The 21,155-nt window shown below is 43.1% G+C and overlaps 1 protein-coding gene across 1 annotated transcript in view; it reads right to left on the bottom strand.

Moving 5' to 3' along the window:
• Positions 1–21,155, bottom strand: part of KIAA0368 (KIAA0368 ortholog) — a 76,660-nt gene that overhangs the window by 17,460 nt on the left and 38,045 nt on the right. Inside the window, exons 20-34 of the mRNA XM_019554951.1 lie at positions 20,236–20,370; positions 18,818–18,980; positions 16,825–16,997; positions 16,078–16,179; positions 13,159–13,282; positions 10,857–11,002; positions 9,446–9,500; positions 8,573–8,687; positions 7,861–7,926; positions 7,421–7,538; positions 5,935–6,102; positions 4,103–4,182; positions 1,797–1,902; positions 1,081–1,128; positions 33–154 (exon numbers count right to left, since the gene is read on the bottom strand). Of these exons, the coding sequence (XP_019410496.1) occupies positions 33–154; positions 1,081–1,128; positions 1,797–1,902; positions 4,103–4,182; positions 5,935–6,102; positions 7,421–7,538; positions 7,861–7,926; positions 8,573–8,687; positions 9,446–9,500; positions 10,857–11,002; positions 13,159–13,282; positions 16,078–16,179; positions 16,825–16,997; positions 18,818–18,980; positions 20,236–20,370 (1,721 nt within the window). The remainder of the gene's footprint in view (positions 1–32; positions 155–1,080; positions 1,129–1,796; positions 1,903–4,102; positions 4,183–5,934; positions 6,103–7,420; positions 7,539–7,860; positions 7,927–8,572; positions 8,688–9,445; positions 9,501–10,856; positions 11,003–13,158; positions 13,283–16,077; positions 16,180–16,824; positions 16,998–18,817; positions 18,981–20,235; positions 20,371–21,155) is intronic.

Raw genomic sequence — 21,155 nt, 5'->3', positions numbered from 1 at the left:
ACCCAAAAGAACTCACAGGCTACAAGACAAACCTGAGAGCCCGGACTTCAGTCACTGTGCTCATCATTCCTTTGTCTAGGAGGCAAGGCAGCAACACAGCTATTGTTTTCTGGCCTGCAGCTCCTTTGGAGGGGTCACACATTTTCACACATACCTGATGACATATAAGAGGGAGTCAGTGACGCACCAAAATTTGCATTCCACATAAATCTAATGCTTTCTCTAGAAATTAAAAGCAATATGGATCAATGCCCCCCTACCCCTGCACACACGCAACCAAACTCAGACTGCCTGTACATTTCTGTAAGAGAAATAAAATACTGAAGGCAAATTCTAGTCAAGCACTCTACCCATGTTCTCCCCGGAAAGGGTCACGGCAAGCAGGAATTGTATTTTCGCCCATGTGCAAAGATGGTGCTTCACAGACCCTCCACAGCTTGATAGTATCTGATGAAGCAGGCTGTCACATATGAAAGTTTATGCCTCTCTAAACCAAATAGCCTCTAAGGTGTTACTCTCTTCTAGCTTCAGCTTGACTTATTAACGGTTTGAATGAACAAACATCTGCAGAATAGACTGGGTCAAATGTTCAGTGAGAACACTAGCATGTCCACAAACAGAATAGCTTCTGGAACCTTAGAAAGGGCACCAAAACCCTCTTTGGACAACTACATACTGGTGCTAGATAAACGTGTACCACATTCTGCCCATAACACTTCCCGTTAAGTCTGATGCTCACAGAAAAAATAAGGAGCAAGGGAGGAACAGAATTCAGTACTTTCCAGCAGCAGCTGCGTAAGACTTAAAATGTCAGATTGGTTCAATCCTGGTTTCCTCAAACAGAACTCTGATGGATTTCAACAAACTCTGATGGATTTTGACATGCCCACTATATTTACTTTGACTAGGTTATAAAGTGCAACTTTGCACCTTAGTGTAATCACCATTTATCTGAGAATAGCTTGTAAAAAAAAAAGTCACTCTTAAAAAGGTCCAAACTAACTACTGTATAACACCATGTAAACCGCAGCCCTATATGCAAAAAGTAGGGGTTTTTTTTTTTTGGTTTTTTTTTTTTACCTTGCTTAAAGTTTTCAGGGCTAATTCTGCAGCCTTTCGTACAGACTCCTAGAAGAAAGAATTCCATTTTTACTTAAGTGTATTTTGCCATTATTTACTTTCATGTTTGAAAGCTTATGGATTTTTAAACACAAGCATTAATATGTCTTGTCTGCAGCCCCTAATTAGTTACCCTTAAAAGGCCCATCTGTGTTTGGTCAATCTCTTATCATTATCTGACAATTTAATTACTACAGTGGTAATTCATAATGGTATCCCACATAAGGTTGTCTTGTCATTCTAGTCATCAAAAGTATTTCCCATACTCCAAATGACCCATGCCATTAACACTGCCTTGTGTCATTGTGAATAGGTGCATCACCTTAAAGCACCTATGCAGCCCTGAATGGACTGCTCCATCTACTGCAGCATTCTACTGGATCAGGGCTGCAGCATTTTATAAGGCCAAGCTTAATAAGAATGAAAAGTAACATCGGCTTTATACACAACTTCAAACCCACAAAAGATACATATAGAAAATTTCCCAATTCAGGGGCTTGAACTGGACCAGTGTCAAGGATCTGAAACTCCCCTAGACCTCAGTGGAAGCTGAGAGACTTTGCTAGCTATCAGGATCAGCTTCCAGGCCAATAAAAGATTCTTCTAAGGAAATATTTTCTTACCACTTTCTTACTAATTCTGTATTTCACTGATAATCCAACAGGAAATCTGATTACCTTAATGTCATCTTGCACTTTAAATAGCGTTTCCCAGATCTCTGGAAGTTTGTCAATAATGTCATCCAGCGGTCTTCCTCTTAACAAATCATTCAGCGCTAGACAACTGCAGACAGTTTTTTTTTAAAGACATAAATCAATTCAACAAGGCCATTTCAGTCATTCAAAACATACCACCACCACCACCACCACCAGAAATCTCACATGACTTTTTGTTTAAACCTCAAAACAAGGCATCTTTCAAAGAGTTGGTCCTTAGAAGAGAAGGTACAATTCCCAGATACACTAAGGCCCATTTTTCACTACTATGGGAAGTAACTTGAAAGTCAGTATAAATACATTTTAAACCTACTTCAAAGCCCTTTTCATTGTCAGGCCAGTGTGTAACAACCTTAGTGCAGAGGAAATTCAGGTTCCTCCAACCCCCCCAGGATAACGTACTGAATTACAGAGCCCTGCCTCATTCAACAGACATCTTCCTAATTCATCACTCTAAATTTCCTACACCCTTAACTCCACTGAATTTGATTTGATTTGAATGATTTGACCCTCACTTATAACTAGGTGAATACAGTGGTGAATCAGAGCTGATAACAACTATTTGCTTCTTTCTCCACAGTACCTAGCCCTTTAATTCAGTATGCACCTGTTACACTGGGCATTTATAAAACAGAGCACATACTGCAGTGCAATACAAAAGCCTAGGCACTGTGGCCTACTTTCAGCTAGGACGCAAGGAAACTTTAATTACAGAAACTACCATGTATGTAAAACTGAAGCTCCAAATCCTTGGTTAATCACTTGGATCCCAAGTGAGTCCTTACCCAGTTAGCAAAAGACACTCTTCTTTACCCATCTGTCAATCATTTAAGCATCACAACTCTTTACAAAAGACTCAATCTTACGTAAGATAATATTTTAAAATGTATACAATTTGGGAAATCATGGGATATTTATGAAGATGGGAAGAAATGGGATTATTTAGTCTAGAAAAGAGAAGATTAAGGGCAGGATTTGATGACAGTCTTCATATACGGTTGTTCTAAAGAAGGTTGTTGTAAAGAGGATGGTGCTCAGCTGTTCTCTGCATCCACTGGAGACAGGACAAGAACAGCCTTAAATTGCAACAGAGGGAGATTAGGTTGGATATTAGGAAGAAATTCCATCTATGAAAGTGGTGAAACACTGGTTACCAAGAAAGACTGTGGTATCTCTGTAATTGGCAGTTTTTATACCACACAGGATAGACAGAATTTTGTTGGGGATAGTTTAAATAGGGATGCTACTTCTCTGCGTAGGGATTGGAATTAGATGACCTATAAGAAGGTGTTCAACCTTTGGCCCCTGGTGCTGTGTCATCTGTTCCAAGGGGCTCTCCACAGATCTGAGATGTGCTAGTAGGCCATGGCTAGAATGGGTGTGCAGGGTGGCACAAGGCCTGATTCCCACTCATGCGGGGAGACAGTGCAGTCCTGCGGGCCTGATCCCATTTATCTGGCCCATGGGGCCAAAACCATGAGCACCATTGACCTTTAAGATTCTGTAATTCATATTTTAATTAACATCTTATAATTTTATATATTAAAATAGATACTTTGACTACTTCCCCTAAAGCTACAAAGCAGGTTTTGCTCCAACTTTCAAGAACAATGTAAGTTTATCTCCTGGCAGATAAAAGACCTGGAAAATTTCACCCAGAAAGGCAAAAACTGGGAGTTATATGCAATTAGAAAAGATTGTCTATGCAATCCCATTATAGCTGCTACAAGTATTCCAGCTACACTTATTCTAGACTTAATCTCCACACAGGATACAGTATCTTACTGAGTCTGTCAAACAGGGGGTAGATCAAAATCAAAGGATCAGGTCTGAGGTTTGGATTCGATGGTGTATTTGCATTATATTGAAAGTATTTAACTAAAAAGAGTTTACTGCCAGAGCTGTATCTAATTGCACTGTCTTGTCAGCAAGTACTTGTATTATATACCCAAAGATGAGCTGTCAATATTCTCTTATCATGACACTAAGCAACACTTCAGGCCACAGAGAGCCAAGATCTACAATCAAAAGACTATATTTTCAAATAATTTAGCTGTGGCATGACAGAAACCATTGAGACCCTTGAAGGCATGTGTTTGGGACTATGTCATGTCTCAGCACAGTACCAGGATGCTGGACTCTCCAGGAGGTAGCTGGAAGAAACCTTAATTTTTCTCACTCCATTCAATAGGAAATAGGATGTCTAAGGTTAAGAATAGTTTTTCTGCTTTGTTTTTTTAAGAGTAAAGATTACTCCTCAGCAATACCTGGATTCCCTGATCCTCCAGAGGTTGCTGGTCAGGTTGCCAATCAGATCCTCAAGGATTTCCTTCATATACTTATCCACCTAGTAGGAAAAAAAACCCCTTGAATATAGAGAAGCTTATAGAATACAAGTCCTTATTTCCACGCAATTGGTTCTACACACACAGCAGCTATAATGGACTGCAGGATTTCAGCAATGATAAACAGCTGCCCAGGTCTTTAGTTAGCATGTGCCCAGACTGAACACCTCTCAAGCATGGTCTTCTGGGAGAAGACAAGACATCTGTTCCCCAGAGGTTCTGGCCAGAACAGAAGAATACATCCTTGCTGGAGCTGTCCCTGCACAAGTCAAGTCCATCTGGCTAAAGCTGGCCCCAATTTGCACATCCTCTGCTTCAGAGCCTGGGACCACAGCAGCCTATATGGTAGAGGGAAAGGCCAGACTGCAACCAATTTTCTAGCCAGAATATGGTAAGCAGGGGCATACATGTCTGGATATAGTGAAAGAAGCCTATTTTCATGTCTGACAGCCTCTCCCAGGATAAATTAGACAGTTTCTTATCATGCAGCCAGTGACTCACAGCCTAAGATTGTGAAGAAGACCCTCTGAAGTAAGATTGTAGTTGCAGCTGGAGCAGGAAGCATGGCTCCCTGCCCGCTACCCATTGACAGCACAGCTGGAGTGGAGGCCATGGGAGGTGGGGCAAATGCAGACTGCCCATTGTGGGCTCGGGGTTCCCTGTCCTGCTGCCCTTTCCCTGGGGGGCCCAGCAGGCAGGATCTGGTGCTGGCGGACAAGGAGACTTGGTGCTGTTGCCAGAAGCCCCATGCCAGCTGCTCCGCCATGGTGAAGCATCCGCTACCTGCTCATCAGCAACAGCAGTGCAGAGTCGTGCCCCCCACACTGCTACCAGATGGGAAGGAGGCACCTTACCATGGTGGTACAGCCAGTGAGGGGCTCCTGGCAGCAGCACTGAGCCTCCCTGCCCCACTCGACTGTGGAGGCACCTAGGAGGAGGACAGCAGGGTGGGGAGCCTCGAGCCCGTAGTGGGCAGTTCACATCCACCCCCAACCCCATGCACAAATCTAGGTGGCACATGCCCCCATGCCTCCTTTCCTGGGAGTGTGCACAGCAGAAGGGAGCCAGTACTCCTACTGCCCCCCTGGATGAGCCACCTGTGGCTCCATCCCACACCCTGGCTGGGCCTCACAGCCAAACATTTCCATCCCAGTCCCAGCCCCAGGCCCCACCATCCTAAGTGGTGCCCCCAGCCCCAGCCCTTCCCTACTCTACTCTACTCCCTCCTTCACCATAGGGGCTTCAATCTGCCCTGCTCCCTCCCCCTCACATAGACTTCCTGGGAGGGAGCTGCAGGAGCTGCTCTCCATGCTGTCTGGCTACCATATGCATGTGTGTGCGCACACATGCACATGGTGCCCCCTGCCCTCAATCGCCCTCCTTCTTCCTCCAACCACAAGCAGCACCTTGCAGGCTGGAACTATATGAAGCTGCAAGGGGAAACACACTGTTTCCTATGTTTTTCTCCCTGACTAACAAACCACAGGCAGCAATCTTTACTGATTTTTTTCCTTTTAAACAGGATGTTACATGGGTGTCAGCTGTGTGCTGGTTGGGCTGCACATAGCCCACCAGCCACGGGTTGAGAACTACTGCTCTACATAGCAACAGAGGATTTTCTCTTTTACATACACCAAAGAATGCAACTGCCTCTTGAGATTTTCCTCAGCTTTCTTGAAGGAATTCCTTTAGGAGACTCATGGCTGGCAGAAAGCCCAGGATCTTGCACTCAAACAACTCTTGCATGTACTTACAGCTGATTTGTCAGTGACAAGCGCATTCCAAATGCTGGTCATAGCCTGTCGAATACCAAGGTTGGGATCAAACTGGTAACGATAAAGACGAGGAACCAACTGGGGCAAAAACGGAGCCAGTTGTTCACCAGCTTTCGTTGCAATCACATTGAAACCAAAAGCTGCTCCCTAAAACAAAGAACAGACATTTCCTGAAGGAAGTGCAAGTCTGTCTAGTTACCCACTAAGAGCTCAATTCTCTAAGGCAACAATAAAGCTCCCACAACTTAATAACATGGGATCAGGCTCCTGCAGCATTGGTGATCCTGCAATTTAGAAACTGTAGAGATAACACAATACTCCTCTGCTCAGCAGGTATTCAAACCCTGTATAAGCTTGCTGAGTAAGTCCTGCTGACTTCTCCTTATAGTAAAAGGTGCAGCTTGTTAATTGCACCAAGCAATGACAGTCAGGTTGACCAGGGCTGAGGGCACGGGAGGGGGGAAGGAGAGGTTGGACCAAGAAAGAGGGAGAGGTGCAGAGCTCTGCAGGGCAGAGCTAGCAAAGTCCTCCAGGAAAAACTATATCATGGTCAGGCCTTGGAAAAATGTTTATATTGGGGTTTGTGTTCTGCTATAAATGACATTTGCAACAAAGCCAAACTCCAGGAAAAGGGCAGGCATGATCTTGTGCAGGGTACAGAGGTTCTCTGGGATAGGACAGAAGCACACCATCTATTCAGTTACTTAAGTACATCGTGCTGTATTTAAAGAAAGCCAGTTGTGGAACAGCAGAATTAGAAGGGGCCCCAAAGGCCAGTTAGTCCAACCCCTGGCACAAAAGCAGGATGTACATGCATAATTAGTCCTCAATCCCTACAAAAAGGTAAGAAAATAATGTATTAGAAATAAAATTAAAATGGCCATGACATTGTTCTATTAACAGGAAGAGAGTGAGGCAACATTCTGGGTTTGAAAAAGGGTCTAGTGGCTATAAACCAGAGTCTCTTTCTGTAAGCAGAAACAGGAGTATTGTTTCAGTGAGGGTGGTTGACCAGCTAGTATGCTGGGACCCCTGCTTATCAGTTATCTTGCGACTCATCCCTCCTGTTTAGTAAACTCATGTGCTGTTCCAGCTTCAATTTTAAGATTTAAGTACTTTTTGTCAAGTATCTGTACAGTGCCTAGTGCAGAACTATAGCTCTGGAAATAGGCAAAAGACAAATAAAACACATTATAACAATTAGTTAAAGTGGAACGAAGTGATGATTTAAGCAAATGCATAGACTAGTAAGGATTTGTTGCAATAATCTGGTTAAATCTATGATTCATTTTACATGCTGGTGATAGCACACTAGAAGTGGCAATAAAATACAAAAACAAAAAAGCCTTCCTACCCACTCTGGTGCAGGTAGAAATTGCACACCAGTTGTTAAGAACTGCAGTTTTCTGTTTGGGGGCTTTTAATCTATAGTTGACATAGGGTTTTGTACTAAAAATCAAATTACCTTTCGGGAATTCCACATTGCATGGTGGTTGGCCAGATTCATGAATTTATAGACCAGATCTGGTTGGCTAAGGTCACTAGCCAGTGAACAAAGTTCCTTGTATGTAGAGAGACCCTGACTTGGGAAGGCAAAAAGGAAAACAAATAGTATTACTAAATTTTGGTCACAGAAACCACCATAGTAACTAATAACTACACCACAGAAACAAGTCATCACAATAACTGGGATCAAAAGTGGATCAAAATACAGTATGTAATTCAGATACAATATAAATGAGCTTCATATCAGTGATATAGGGAAGTAATTACAGTCATTTTTAAGGAAGAAACAGGATTCAAGCAATCAAAAGGAGAAACCCAGGAAGGTAAGGTTTAAAAGAAAGGTATAAAGATCTAGGCACAATCCTTGCCTGCTGTATGGAATATCATCACTGAACTTACCCATCCGGGGTTTTGCCAAGAGCTCCCTGAAATACAACAGTTTCTCCAGTCACTTCGTGTTTGATCCTGGGAATAGAGGCTCAGCATTAGCTTTTTCATGCACTGTTGGCAAACAGGTCATATTACACACACTGAATTTTCAGAAACAAATGAATCCATTTTGCTCTATTAAACTAAGAAATTACTTATACTTGGGTCCTAACCCCACAGATATTTACAGGTGTGATGACCCATGCACACCACAAGGAGTCCATTACCTTTAGTTATGTAGAACATTAGGAACATGTTTTTAGAAAGGTCAGGGCTTTACCAAGCAAGTTAAAACAAGTGAAAACATATTGTATGTGGTTGCATTTTAATTTCTCTTGGGATCTGACTCCACTCATCATGGCCAAGTATACACTTAGGCCAGGTGCCTATCCCCACTTTAGAGGACCAAATACCATTTCCATTTGCCTCTTGGTCCCAAGTCACCAAGACAAGCCCCATTTACCAGTGTAACATCTATATCACTTAGCACTGCTTAATATGCTAAGTACAAGAAGCTCCAGCTATCACTCACTGTGATACATATATGGAGCAGATGTGAGCTGACTTCCACCACTCCAAAAAACTGATCTTCTCTTGCATAAGAAATACATTTCTCATGTCCAGTCATGGATGCACTAGTACAGAATACTTGCACAGCCTTGAAGTTCTGAGCTCACTGTACCTTTTCCCAGTCATAAGTGTATCGACAAGCGTAGTGACCAGCTCCTGCTGGTCTTGTTCGTTGCCTAGTTCATACACTAGTCCAAGTCCTTTTGAAGCAACATCTTGACTAAGCTCTACAATAGATTTTATAAAACACACAAAATAATAAGAATGAAATATTGAGAGCCAATTAAAAGTAGACACTAAAAAAACACGAGTTCCATAACATGGTTAAAATGATATCACTACTGCCAAAAACACCACTGGAAAGCAGCTGTAGCCTGGCAACATGTGAGCTCCATCCCCAGACAGGATGACATGCTGCATGTAAATTTTCCCTGCTGACTCTCCTGTAGCAGGGAACATTCCAAGAGTTGCCTATATCTTTCTGACATCAAAGAAGCTGGGACCTGGCCCAGAGCCGAAAGTTAAAAGGAATAGTCCCCCTGGGCAGCATTCCTTTAGCTGACTCCATGTGTGAAGATGGACCTTGGAGCAAAGCCTTAACTGACTGAAACTGGGATCAGCCAGAGGCTTCATCTATCTGGATACAAGTAGAGGATCAAAGCCCCGAGCTCAAACCAAAAAAATAAGTAGGACCACCACAAAAGTCTCCTCTCTTATGACTGCAGGAGGGGGCAAATGCATGACTTCCAAGGCAAAGTTTCTTGCTGGAATGCTGAGGTAGAAACAGGTACTATTTCAAGTTTCTACAAATAGAAGCTTCGTAAGACTCTGCTTTTAGAGCAAAAATAACATTTCCATACATGCTTGTCACTGATGAGTGATAAAGAAGTGTTAAATTACTTCATGCAACTAACATGGCATAGCAAAAGTCGTGGCTCTTTGTTTAGTAATGTAAAAAGACCCTCATGGATACCATACTACTTACCATCATTATCAGACAGAACTGAAACAAAGGCATTTTGAATCTCCTTGAGATGAGACTGAAACACAAACAGACAGAAAGACCAGAAAAAGCATATATTTTTATTCCACATTTTGCCTCCTTTCAATTTTGTCTACAAGGTTCCCTAACAAAACAACAGAGGCTATTTTATCTCTTTTTAAATTTAATATAATCAGACACCACAAAAATTGCACATTTTGTCTGAGATGTCAGAAAAGGTCAGAGTAAATACCTGGGTTTGAAACTTAATAAAACTTAAGACCAAGTAGCACTTCTCATCCCAAAACACTTCAACCATAATATAGACAACCTATTGCTTAATTGCAGCCTCCTCTGGGATGAAAAATGGTAGTCAACGGGCTCATCCACACAGATCCTGGTTTTCTCTGTTTAAAAATTGCCAATTCTCTGATTAAAACCCCCCAAATCTATGATTAAAATGAAATGCCACTAAATATATAAGTAATCAGTTGAATACAATGTTTTATTGACATATTTACAATTTTAAAACAATTTGGAAGCCTACCAGTGCCTCAATAATTATAATAAAATAAATTCTAAATACCCAATACATTTTGGCATTTGATTTTTGTTTTTTTATCCTGGAAAAATCAGAGCTCCCCATGCACCCTTCACTCACCAGGATGCAAGTCCAACTGCAGCTATCCCCTGCCACTGCTTTGTGGTGCTGAGCAGCCTTAATATGCTGGCGCCCTGCCCATGCCATTGCCCCTCACTCCCAAGCTACAGCCCCAGTGGTGCCCCTCACTATGCCCCCCACCCCCCAGCCCTGCTGGAAAGGGCGCCCATTTGCCAGGGCTACTGGGCCAGAGACACAGGTACACAGTCCCCTGCCCCCTACAGCAGTGCCTGAGCCCTGGCTGCCACCCACAGGAGGCAGTGGCTGCTGTGGCAGAATGGAGTGTGGAGTCTGGCTCCCTTTCACCCATAGGCAGCATGGCTGGAGTGGAGTCTGGGGGGGGGGGGGGTGGATGCAGGCTCAGGGCTCCCCACCCTGCTGCCCCCCCCTCACCAGGGCAAAGAGAATCTCTTTTACAAGGAGAATCCTTTAAAAATTCTACTAACAGCAATTTTCCTTCCCTCAAGGGAACAGCTACTTGAAGCCTTTTCCTATAACTGTTATGCAGACTAAACTCCCACTGACTCACATCTAAGTTATAAGCCTGCAAAGGAAGAACTAGACCACCAGTGGGCAATACCACCCCAGGAACGTGGAGCAAGCAGGTGTCACCTGGAGATCTCAGAGCTATATAGCTGAGGCACAGTGAGAAGCAATGAGATAAGGGAGAAGGAGAAATGAGGGGATAAGAGGAAAGATAGAAGGCAAGCAAGAGAAGCAGAAACTGAAAGTAGGAAAGAGGTAGGTTTTCACCTTAATTTCTTTGTGTGTGCTCAGCTTCTTCACCATTGATAGCAACCAGATGCAGGCTGCCTGCCTGACATGTGGGTTAGGGCTGACAATATGCTTATTCAAAATGAGGTCTAGAACCCAGGACACCACGTCATTCACTTTCACATCTGGAAAAAATAAAGATGGGAAAAATGACTTTAAAACCAAACCTCACATGCACTTCCATATAAATCAACATATAGACAGACCTTTCTTATACAGGCAGTCCTCGACTTACAACGTTTCGAATTACAACGTTTTGCACTTAAAACATTTATAAATTGACACCCTGTTTCAACTTTATGACGTCAATTTCATCTTACAGTGCTTGAACCAATGCAATGCCATGCCAGCGAACAAGTTCGCTGTGTCGCTCATCTCCCTGGAGAACATCTGCCCAAACTTGCTTGGACACTTTCTTTAAGAAAGTGGGCAAGAGTCCCGAAAAACCTGCAGCCAAGACTCCTGAGAAGATTCCAGCCAACAGCCCTTCAAAAAGTCCAGCAAAGTCACCTCAAAGAAGTCCACCTAAATCAATATGATTGCTATTTACAATATAAATACATTAATGTAGCTATATTACTTGTCTATAATTGATCGAGTACAAAATACTGGGGTATTTTTGGTGAAAATAGGGTATTAGGCCTTGGTTCAGGAACCAATCCCCCATTTATATTTTTTTCTTATGAGAAAATTGGTTCCAAGTTACAACGTTTTGACTTAAGACGCAGTTTTCAGGAACCAATTGTGTTGTAAGTCCAAGGACTGCCTGTACTGTAAATACCTAGTCTGGGCCTTCAGTACTCAAACAAAGCTCTCAGAGTCATGGGGAGCTTTGCCTGGATAAAGATTGGAGAATAGCAGCTTCTTAGCTCATTCCTGAAAGGCACTGAGTGCCTATGGAAATTCCTCATTAGTGCACTGCCATGCACTGTAGGCTATGACTGAGTGTGTTAGAGTTTTTGTCAGGATTGTAATTTCCCAAAGGGAGTCAGCCCAGATTCTCTCAAATTCAGCAATGTACTTAAACCCACCCATATTTGATATCAATGGGACAAGAATGTGCATACAAACATCAAAGAGTTTGCAGAACTGGAGCCTAAGAACATAACCATCTTCTTTTTGGATGCACATTTTGCATGCACACATTTTTATGTATCCAAATTATCAGACCATTAAATAAATGGTGCATTTGAGCACACAGTTATGTAGGTGCTCAAGTTCCTGATCCACATGTGCAAATACTCCTTGTTCCTATCAACCCAAGTATTTGTGTACAAACACAGGAAAAATGTTTACATTTGATCTCGGAAAAACTGCAGGTCTTAAAGTTGAAGTCTGCTTTGGAAAATTTAGCTCTTACTGTTTTATAAAGGTTTGGTCAGTCTTAAGCATAAAAGGGTCAATAAAACAATAGAAGTGCAATGTAAAATAGCAGTTAGTTAACTGTACTTCATTTAGAAGCTATTTTAATTAGTATGTGCTTTGACATCTCCCCTCCCCCTCCCACCCAATTAGTTTCCCTTTACTTCATTGTCCATTCAAAAAAAAATAAGAAAAAACACCCTCTGAAGTAACAGGCAAATGGACTAGAAAAGAACCTAGGCCAGCAAAATGCTGAACAGCCCGCTAAAAATATTAGTGCTTATCTAACACAATGACAATAATTTGGGTCTGGGAAAGTGCTTAGCACTGGGGCTGTCCAATGCTTTGGTCTCCAAATCGACTCAGAGATTTGGCCTGATTCAGCAGCCAAATTGGAAGTCTCCGATTTGATTTGGAGAAATTCAACGATTTGGCCATACACACGGCTTTATATGTTTTTTCTACGTACCTCGGGGTACCAGCCATGGTTTGTGAATGGCGAGCTGGCACGGTGCATGGAGCATCCCACAGGAACACAGGGGGGGCCCCCATACGCTCAGCGGCAGACCCAGAAGTACTTCCGGTCCATTTGTGGGTCCACCACCAAGCGTAAGGGGACCCCCTCCCGTGGGATGCTCCATCCGCCCCACCATCTCAGCGTTCACAAGTCATACCTGGTATCTCGAGGTATATAGAAAAAACATATAAAACTGTGTCTATGGCCAAATCGCTGATTCTACAAATCAGAATCTAATCGGGACAGTGATTTGAATCAGCAAATCAAATCACTGTCCCCCCGAACTGGGCCAAATCCGAATGCAATACTGCCCGTTTTGCACACCCCTATACAGCACCTTGAAAGCCTGGGCTGCATAAGTCCTCCTTCCATCTCCAAATCTCCCACATCGGCTCTGCTTACCTGCTGGGGGAGTATATTCTTCCTCTGTGATCATCCAAGCATCACGAGCAGCCACTGAGCTGGTTCCAATTGCAGCACTGGTAATGGCTTCCCCAACTGTGAACTGGAGTTCTATTTGCTTGGCCTGAAAAATATAGCAAGACCTCATTCACTGTATTTTTTATAACACACCATTAATTAGAAACACCTTGCAATTCTTAATCCTCAACTCAATTCTACATGCAGAACTATTGCTGATGCTATTGCTAAGATTTTCAAAAACCTCCCTGAATGAGTTTTATGTTTAATCTTTTAAAAAAAAAATGAAGGGTACTGAATATCCAATCCCATGGGTGGTTTTGAAAAATCTGTCTTTCACACTGTTTGCTGGTCTCTCTATAGTGCATCACTGAAAATTAGGGAGGCACCAACAGAGATTTTGGGGGCTGATACTGGTAGCCGATTTTTAAGGAGGCGTATCAACCAATACCGATCCAATGCAGCTGTGTCCAGCTGGTAAGTTGTTATGGTGGAAGGGGAGGAGGGAGGGAAGGGGCATGGAGGGGTAGATCAACATGCGCCATGGTGAGGGAGGGAGTGGTGCAGGGTGCCCAGCTGTGCAGGGCAGGGCATGGGACAGAGCCACATCTCATCCAGGGGGGTGAGGGGACAGCGCGGGGCAGGGCGGGCGGGCTGGAGCTGCCGGCTGGAGCCGAGCCTGAGCTGGGCTTTTCTCGGCAGGGGCTGGGCTTGGGACAGGCAGAGGTGCACTGGGAGGGGCTACAGGGGGCTGCAGCCACCTCAAATTATGCCGTAGCCCCCTCAACCCCTGTCCCAGTGCTGCCGCTGCCTGCCTGCCCAACACAGCCCCAGCTCAATCTCCACCTCCACCCACATGACAGAAAGAGCCAGTGCTGTACTGGGTGGGTGATGGCAGCACTGGGAGGGTGAAATTTCGAGTGGCTCCAGACCCCCACATAGGCCCCCTAACACCACCACTGGCCCCAAGCCCAGCCCTTGCCAGGAAGAGCCTGGCACAGCTCCAGCTCCAGCCAGGAGCTGCAGCCAACCTGCCCTGCCCCACAGATCCGGGGAGGGGGGAAGGAACACGCACCCCCCCATGCCCTCCAGATGAGCTGCAGCTCCATCCCATGCCCTGCCCTAGCCTCAGCCCCACTCCCTCCCTCACCGCAGGTGCCATTGATCTGTACCCCCACACCTCCCCTTCCCTTTCACCACAATGGACTTACCAGCTGGACACAGCTCTCCAAGCTGCCAGGCTGTACTTCTCACTGCCTGCATGCTGTGCTATGGCTGTACACACGCACAGGCATTTATTAGCCAAATTATTGGCTGCATCAGGCCAATTTCCAATATAGCCAATTTTCTTTATATTGGTGCCAATCCAGTATCGGACCAATGCACCTCTACTAAAAATCATCAGGTCTGATCTTCACATGTTCATTTCAGGAATCAAGGGGCATATAGTGATCCAGCATCAATGAAAAAAACGTCCACTTCCTAAATAACAACGGATCTGACAGTCATTAGCAAGTGTTGCTGAGGCATTAATGGACTGTAGTAAAAATAAATTCTCCTTCCTAGAGCACCTGAAAACAAAGTGTTTTTAACTTGCTTTCCAGTTTGGCTGAGCAGCCAAGTAGTACCTCTCAGTGTCACAACTCCCCCCTCCCCTTCCCCCTTCCACATCCCCCGCACCCCCGGGCTTAGTTGGCTAACACTGTATGGTATGTAACCTAGTCGCGTTCCCCTCCTCTCCCCCATCCCTCGATTGTTAGTCCCTCGCTCGGGCACTTTGTATTTCCATCTCAGCTTTGTCATCTTTTTCCTGGATTCCCCATCCAAAACATCTACTAATAAAAGTTAATCTTCTAAACTGAAAAGATGCATGAAATTTGCCCTCCATTTACAAAGGGCCACTGAATAGAATTTAACTGTGGTCCATGTCCCTCTAATACCTCTTTCTCTATTCCCTTCACCTGTATAAAGAGCAGAATTGCTCATGCTTTTTTCTGCTACTTCTAGCTTTAGGATCCCATCATCAAATATGCTGAGCACCCTTAAGCTTACCGCTGACTTCCTGGGATTTTTTATTGGCAAAAATCAACGCCATGGTTTTGTTCAAAATAAGCTTCTCAAGCTAAGGTCAGCACTTCCCTAAAGCAAACATATTTCCCTCTTTTGAACTTCCATTAGGATGATAGAGTTGCACTGGAAATAATCATTGTTAATATCTGAACAGGATGTTCTCATCATTTCTGTACTGATGAATCCTATGTGAATGTGATCAAGCAAAAAAGGAAGAAACAACTTGCAAGCACAGAACATGCTATCCTAACATTCAAGAAGCTTTAAATTCTGCCTTCCAGGATACTGTTCTGCAATTAACTATGTTCTGAAAAATGTTATGCAAACCAGAAGAATGTACATTTACAACAAGCAACTGTGGCCCAAAATTAACATAAAACATTCCCAAATCATTTTATACAATGCTCAATTCAAGTGAGCCACATTAGCTAATGTATTTCTGAGAAAAACAAGATATTTTTATCCTCCCTCTCTAAAATATTTTGGAAAATCATTATTTATATTTTTTTAAAAGTGGCCCCCCAAGGCCCAGTTACTGAAAGCACTTGTCCACTTGGATAATTTTACACACAGAAAACAACCGTTAGTGGAACAACATATTACGTAAATGTGGGTAGGACAGGGATCTAAAACTGTAAATGCATGTTTAGCTTTTCTAGAACATTTTACAGTAGAGCTTTACAGCCATAAACTTAGTGTCACCACCTGCTTTAAAACAAGAAAGCGGATTTAAAAAAAAAAAAGTTTTAAATGGCCCAGGGCCTTTGGAAGATGAATTTTAACAGAAACTCTCCCAAAATGACAAAGGATAACATAATGGAAGTGCCTTACCTCCACAGAATCCATGAGTCCTTGCAATAGTAGTTTCTGGTGGAGAAAGTCTCCATCTCCCACTGGAAAGTAACCCAGTGTTTGTATCGCTCGTTCTTTCAACTTAAAAGAAAAATAAATCACTAATTTTCCCCCCATAAATCCAACAGCTGTATTTTCAATTTGGATTGAAAACCACTGTTTTTACTATTACTCTTTCACACTTCCTTACTAGTTTAAGCACAAGATATTCATCTGTAGGGTACTGGACTTCTAGTAATCAGATATGGAAAAGACCTATTGGGTCATTCAGGTCATCATCACGACAAGGCATGACTTTTCCCTATGGTACAGAACAAAAACCACACATACTGCAAAGCACCCCACTTGCTGTGGTTTGTTCTCCCTCCATTTGAAAAGCATTGCCTCACTTAAAATACCTTGCTGACAAAAGCTCTTCCTAATTTTTAGTCAAAATTACATCATCTTTGCTTCATCCCCACCATCCTCCTTTATAAAACACAGGCTATTATTATTTACCCAGGATGGGCATTGGGTAAATAATAATTCCGCTCCCACTGAAGTCAGTGATTAAAAATCCCATTGAATTCAGGAGGAATAGAGTTAAACCACGGCTGTGTACTTTGTGCTTAAGGCGTGACACTGATATTTTAAATTTGACCCCAAAAAATCCAAGATTGCCAGCTACTCTTCCTCACACAAATGAACTTGGAGAGAAATAAACATAGATCACAAAAAAAATCTTACCTTATTAGTTTCCTTGCTAGATGGGATTCTGGCCAACAGGCTTTCCACAAGATACAGCTTTGTAAATCCACTGCCTTCATTGGGGATCGGCAAGGGGCCATTCCGACCAATCTCCCCAAGGGCTGTACAAGCAGCTACTACCAGGAGCGGGGAGGTGCTGTCCAGAAAGGAACCTATAAAGAACCAACAGGATATCCTGATTTTTGTCTTCACTATTGTCAAGTATCTAAGCTTCTTAGAATAAAGATTAGGTTTTCTTCTCCTTTCTAAGAGAAAGCATCAGGAGTAAAGTCAATGGGATTACATTGAAGTAAAAACGGTATTACACAAAGGAGACTGTACTAGAAGTACACACCTGTAGTGTGAAAAGGCAGGAGACTGCCAATGGGGTTTTTCATCACTCTCCCTTTCCCACATTGGCAGGGGGAGAGAGGCTGGCTCTGGCGTGACAGCTCCAGAGCAACCTGAGCCTGCAGATTGCAGGGAGAAGGGGGCGGGGCCCAGAGAACAAATGGGCTGGAAGAGGATCAATGCAGCATGCATCGAGGAGGGAAGGCTTGAGAAGCCGCGGGAAAATGCCACAAGGGGCGGGAAACTTAGAGAAGAGAGCTTCGGAGCAGCTCGCTGGGAAGGTGGAGCCGCAGAAAGATGCCAGACAGGCAAAGGGCAGGCAGTGAGCTGGACAGCATCCAGCTGGAATGGCTGTAAGGAGCAAAGGAGCCTGCAGAAACAGGGTGGAGCCAGGAAGCTGCACGTGGCTTGCTTGGAGAGCAGAGCCAGCTGTGCGCTCCGGTGAAAAGCAGCTGGGAAGCTGCACATGGCTCGCCAGAGGAGTTCATCCAGCTGTGCACCCTGGTGAAGAGTGGCAGGGAAGTCGCATGCGGCTCGCCCAGAGAGCTGAGCCAGCTGTGCGCCCCGGTGAAGAAAGGGTCAGAGAAGGGCCCAGAGCCCCAACAGGACAGGCAGTGTTGGAGCTCAGAGGTACCTGGTGGGGAAGAGTGGCGACGGGAGCTGGGAGGTGACGTTAGGCTTAGTAGGGAAGTCTCAACTCCCCTGAGGCTAGTCAGAGCCTGAAAGGGATCTGTCAGGGCAACACCAGTCCGCAGGAGGGCTGAAGCCATAATTATAAGACAAGACTTGAAGTCCCAGACAGCATCGAGGCCAGGAGCAGCAGCTGACTGGGCAGGTGCCCAGAGAGGACCCAATTGGGTCAGAGGGACACAGCAAGGCACTGAAAAGCCCCAACTCAATGTGTGGCAAGACCCAGTAGCCACGAGAGTATACCAGCAGAGGCTGGTTGACTGAACTTTAATTTCCTAAGTTATTGTTGAAAGAACTGCGTTCTGCGAATCTGTGATGAGGTTAGTTGTGGGGACATTAGCTTGTGCCAAAGAATGGCTGAGAACAGGCTGACGACTGGGGAGCAACTTATACCAAGAATGGACAGCACGCGTGAGAACCTATCATCCAAGCAAAGTGAGCTCCAAGGCAACAACGTCAGTTCTGGTCCTGGATGCAGCAAGGGTGGGGGGTAAAAGGGAGGTTGGAGGCCCATATAGAATCCAAACGAGTGAGATCTCACAGGATACCTGCAGACACCATCTCCCAGGAAGAACATTAAGACGTGGCAGGCGAAAGGGAACAAGCAACCGGTTCTGCAAGTAATGCTTTTCTTAAGATCTCACCCTGACGTTGCAAGGGGGTAAACCACTAGGCAAGAGATGTCCAAAACCCTACAATACCTACCAGTGACATGTAGACATATAGTAGTCTATCACATATGACAGACTTAATTATTTTGAACAGACAGTATTGTTTATATTTGTGCACTCAGACCAGATAACAGCCTAGGAGACATTTCATTAGACCAACAAGTCCATCAGACAGTTATTTGGAATCAAGATGATTGTCAGTCAACAACACCAACTTAAGAAACATCCTGTACCAGAAGCAAAGTGAATCTATGCACACAGTACCCAAAGTGTTAAGTTACCTATCGTTTCTGTTGTAGTCTTTATGAGCTGTTCTTGTTCTGGTATGACATCAGTATTTGGCTCCATATCCTGTAGCTCCATCATCCCAATTTTCTTTTTAGCCAGGTACCTTCCTACTGTGAATCCCAAAGCCAACAAGGCACCATGTTGGACCTCTGGGTTCTACAGACAATACCAACATTCAGTTTACTGATGGACACGGATGCAACCAAGTATTTGATATAAAACAGACTTATATGGAGTCCTAATGGATTGATATACCAAGGCAATTCTGAGCTACTGCATACATGTAGGGGCTCTGGGGATTTTGGGCTCTGCCAATGTTACTTTACGAATACAAACTTTCAGCAGCTATTTTCAAAAGCATCTAAGCAACTTAGGGGGACAAGTCCTTTTAAAATATTCATTGGAACCTGCTTTCCTAAATCCTGTAGAAAATTCTGAAAATCTCCTCTTAATTTACTGTAGAAACATGTTTAATATTTATATAGATTACATACTTTCTGAATGCGAGTCAACACAGTGCAATGCCCAGTCAGGGCTACACTTTGCCAAATCGCTGTTAAAAATATTATAATATCTTTTCAACAAATTTGTATGTCTAATTTCAACTGTCCTGCAGCAGGCTACTGAACTTATACAGCTAATAAGATATATATTTGGGGAAGCTTAGCTTAGGAAATCCAGTTCTTTTCTGAGACTCAGGTATGCAAACCACATCAAAAATTAAAACTATCTGCATTCTTTAAAGAAGTGAATTTAAATCCCATCATTTTGTTAGTGAAGAGGCTCAGATAAAATCCAAAGGAAAAGATGAGGGACCAGGGTTCCAGGAAGAGGGAAGAAAAATTCACTTAGTAATGACAGCAGTTATAGGAGGTGGGAGGCTGCTAACTAATCCACTGTGAGGAGGGAAAGAAGTCAGGCCGCATCTAGCAGAGAATGCTGGGCTAGACAAACTTTCATTGCCTTCTGGTAAAGGGAAGCCAGGATAGTGATGAGTAATAAGTTAAACATTTTTCTTTTGTGGGCATCTTTAATTGCTCATGAATAAAGAATTAAATAACTTCCCAAAGTAGCTAGTGCAACCCACCATCTTATAGGATTATGAATATTCAGCTGATTAAATTATTAACAATTGTTCCTGATTCTACTGATTAGGAAATGCCATGACATGAGAAATGTCAAAAACAGATCATCTGACCAAACTGAGCAGAGCACCAATGATTCATTCACTTAGGAAGATGTTCTGCTCCTGCGTAACAAACCCTTTCCCCACCTTTAATTAGAAACCAATTAGTTCAATACTGTTTTTTTGCTTTAAACAAATGATAAAGCTAGTATACTCAGGATATGCTGTCAGCATATCTTCAACATTAAAAACTGGCCAAAAAAGAGATAGAGAGACCATAATTACATGATTGTCTTTAGCAGTCTTGATCAGTTGCTGTACAGAGGACTTGAGTTCATTTCCAGACATTGTTGACAACACAACAGAATAAAACAGTGCTGCCAGTTCACGCATCTCTTCCTTGCTTGTGTTCATCAGGCTCTGCAGAATTTTTAAAAATTATCACAAACATCAAACCTACTACACTATGCAATAGCACGAACACAATTCTGATGCAGCTACTCAGCATAAAATCCAGATTTTATTCTTAAATCTTTTATACCCTTTAAACATTTTTACTTATTACCATATTTAGGACCCAATTCATATTTACCACCCACATTCAGCTAAAAAAAAAAATTGACATTTTACAAGACAATTCTTCAGTTCTGTAGTGCTGTCGGGTAGGCTTTAATGCAAAGGTTTTAAGGATAACACACAGAACAGTTGAGAATGCACTGTAAGGATGAACAGTTTAAACATGCACACAAAAACACCCTACAGTTCTCACAGTTAAATTAATTCACCCATATTGTATGTGTGCAAGTGATATCTTTACCATCCAAGTTGTTAAAAAGTTAAGATTATTATAACAGTGTTAGCAAATATAATATAAACATTAATTCTTGATTTTTAATTTGTAACCTTGTTTTCACAAAAAAATCAACCTTTGGTACATTTTGTTTTACATGAAAAAATATGTATACAAAATTCAAATTAAAGGCTTCAAGGAACCATATCAACAGGAAAAACAGTCACCCTAGTGAGATTTATCACAGAAGTCCCAAAACTAGAATTACAGGTCAATTCAAAACCTGCATCAGCATAATGAAACTGCCTTCCTCTAAAGAGCTGCTTGAGCAATATCTCTGTGGGCAAATCTGAAAAGGTAACACAATCACAACAAAGGAGGAATGGAACTACCTTGTTTTCTGTTAACAGAGGAT

This window comes from Crocodylus porosus, unplaced genomic scaffold, assembly GCF_001723895.1.
Source record: "Crocodylus porosus isolate Cpor-Errol unplaced genomic scaffold, CroPor_comp1, whole genome shotgun sequence".
NCBI classification, from domain to species: domain Eukaryota; kingdom Metazoa; phylum Chordata; order Crocodylia; family Crocodylidae; genus Crocodylus; species Crocodylus porosus.
Note: the sequence above shows the minus strand (reverse complement) of the source record. Positions and strands in the feature narration are given on the sequence as shown.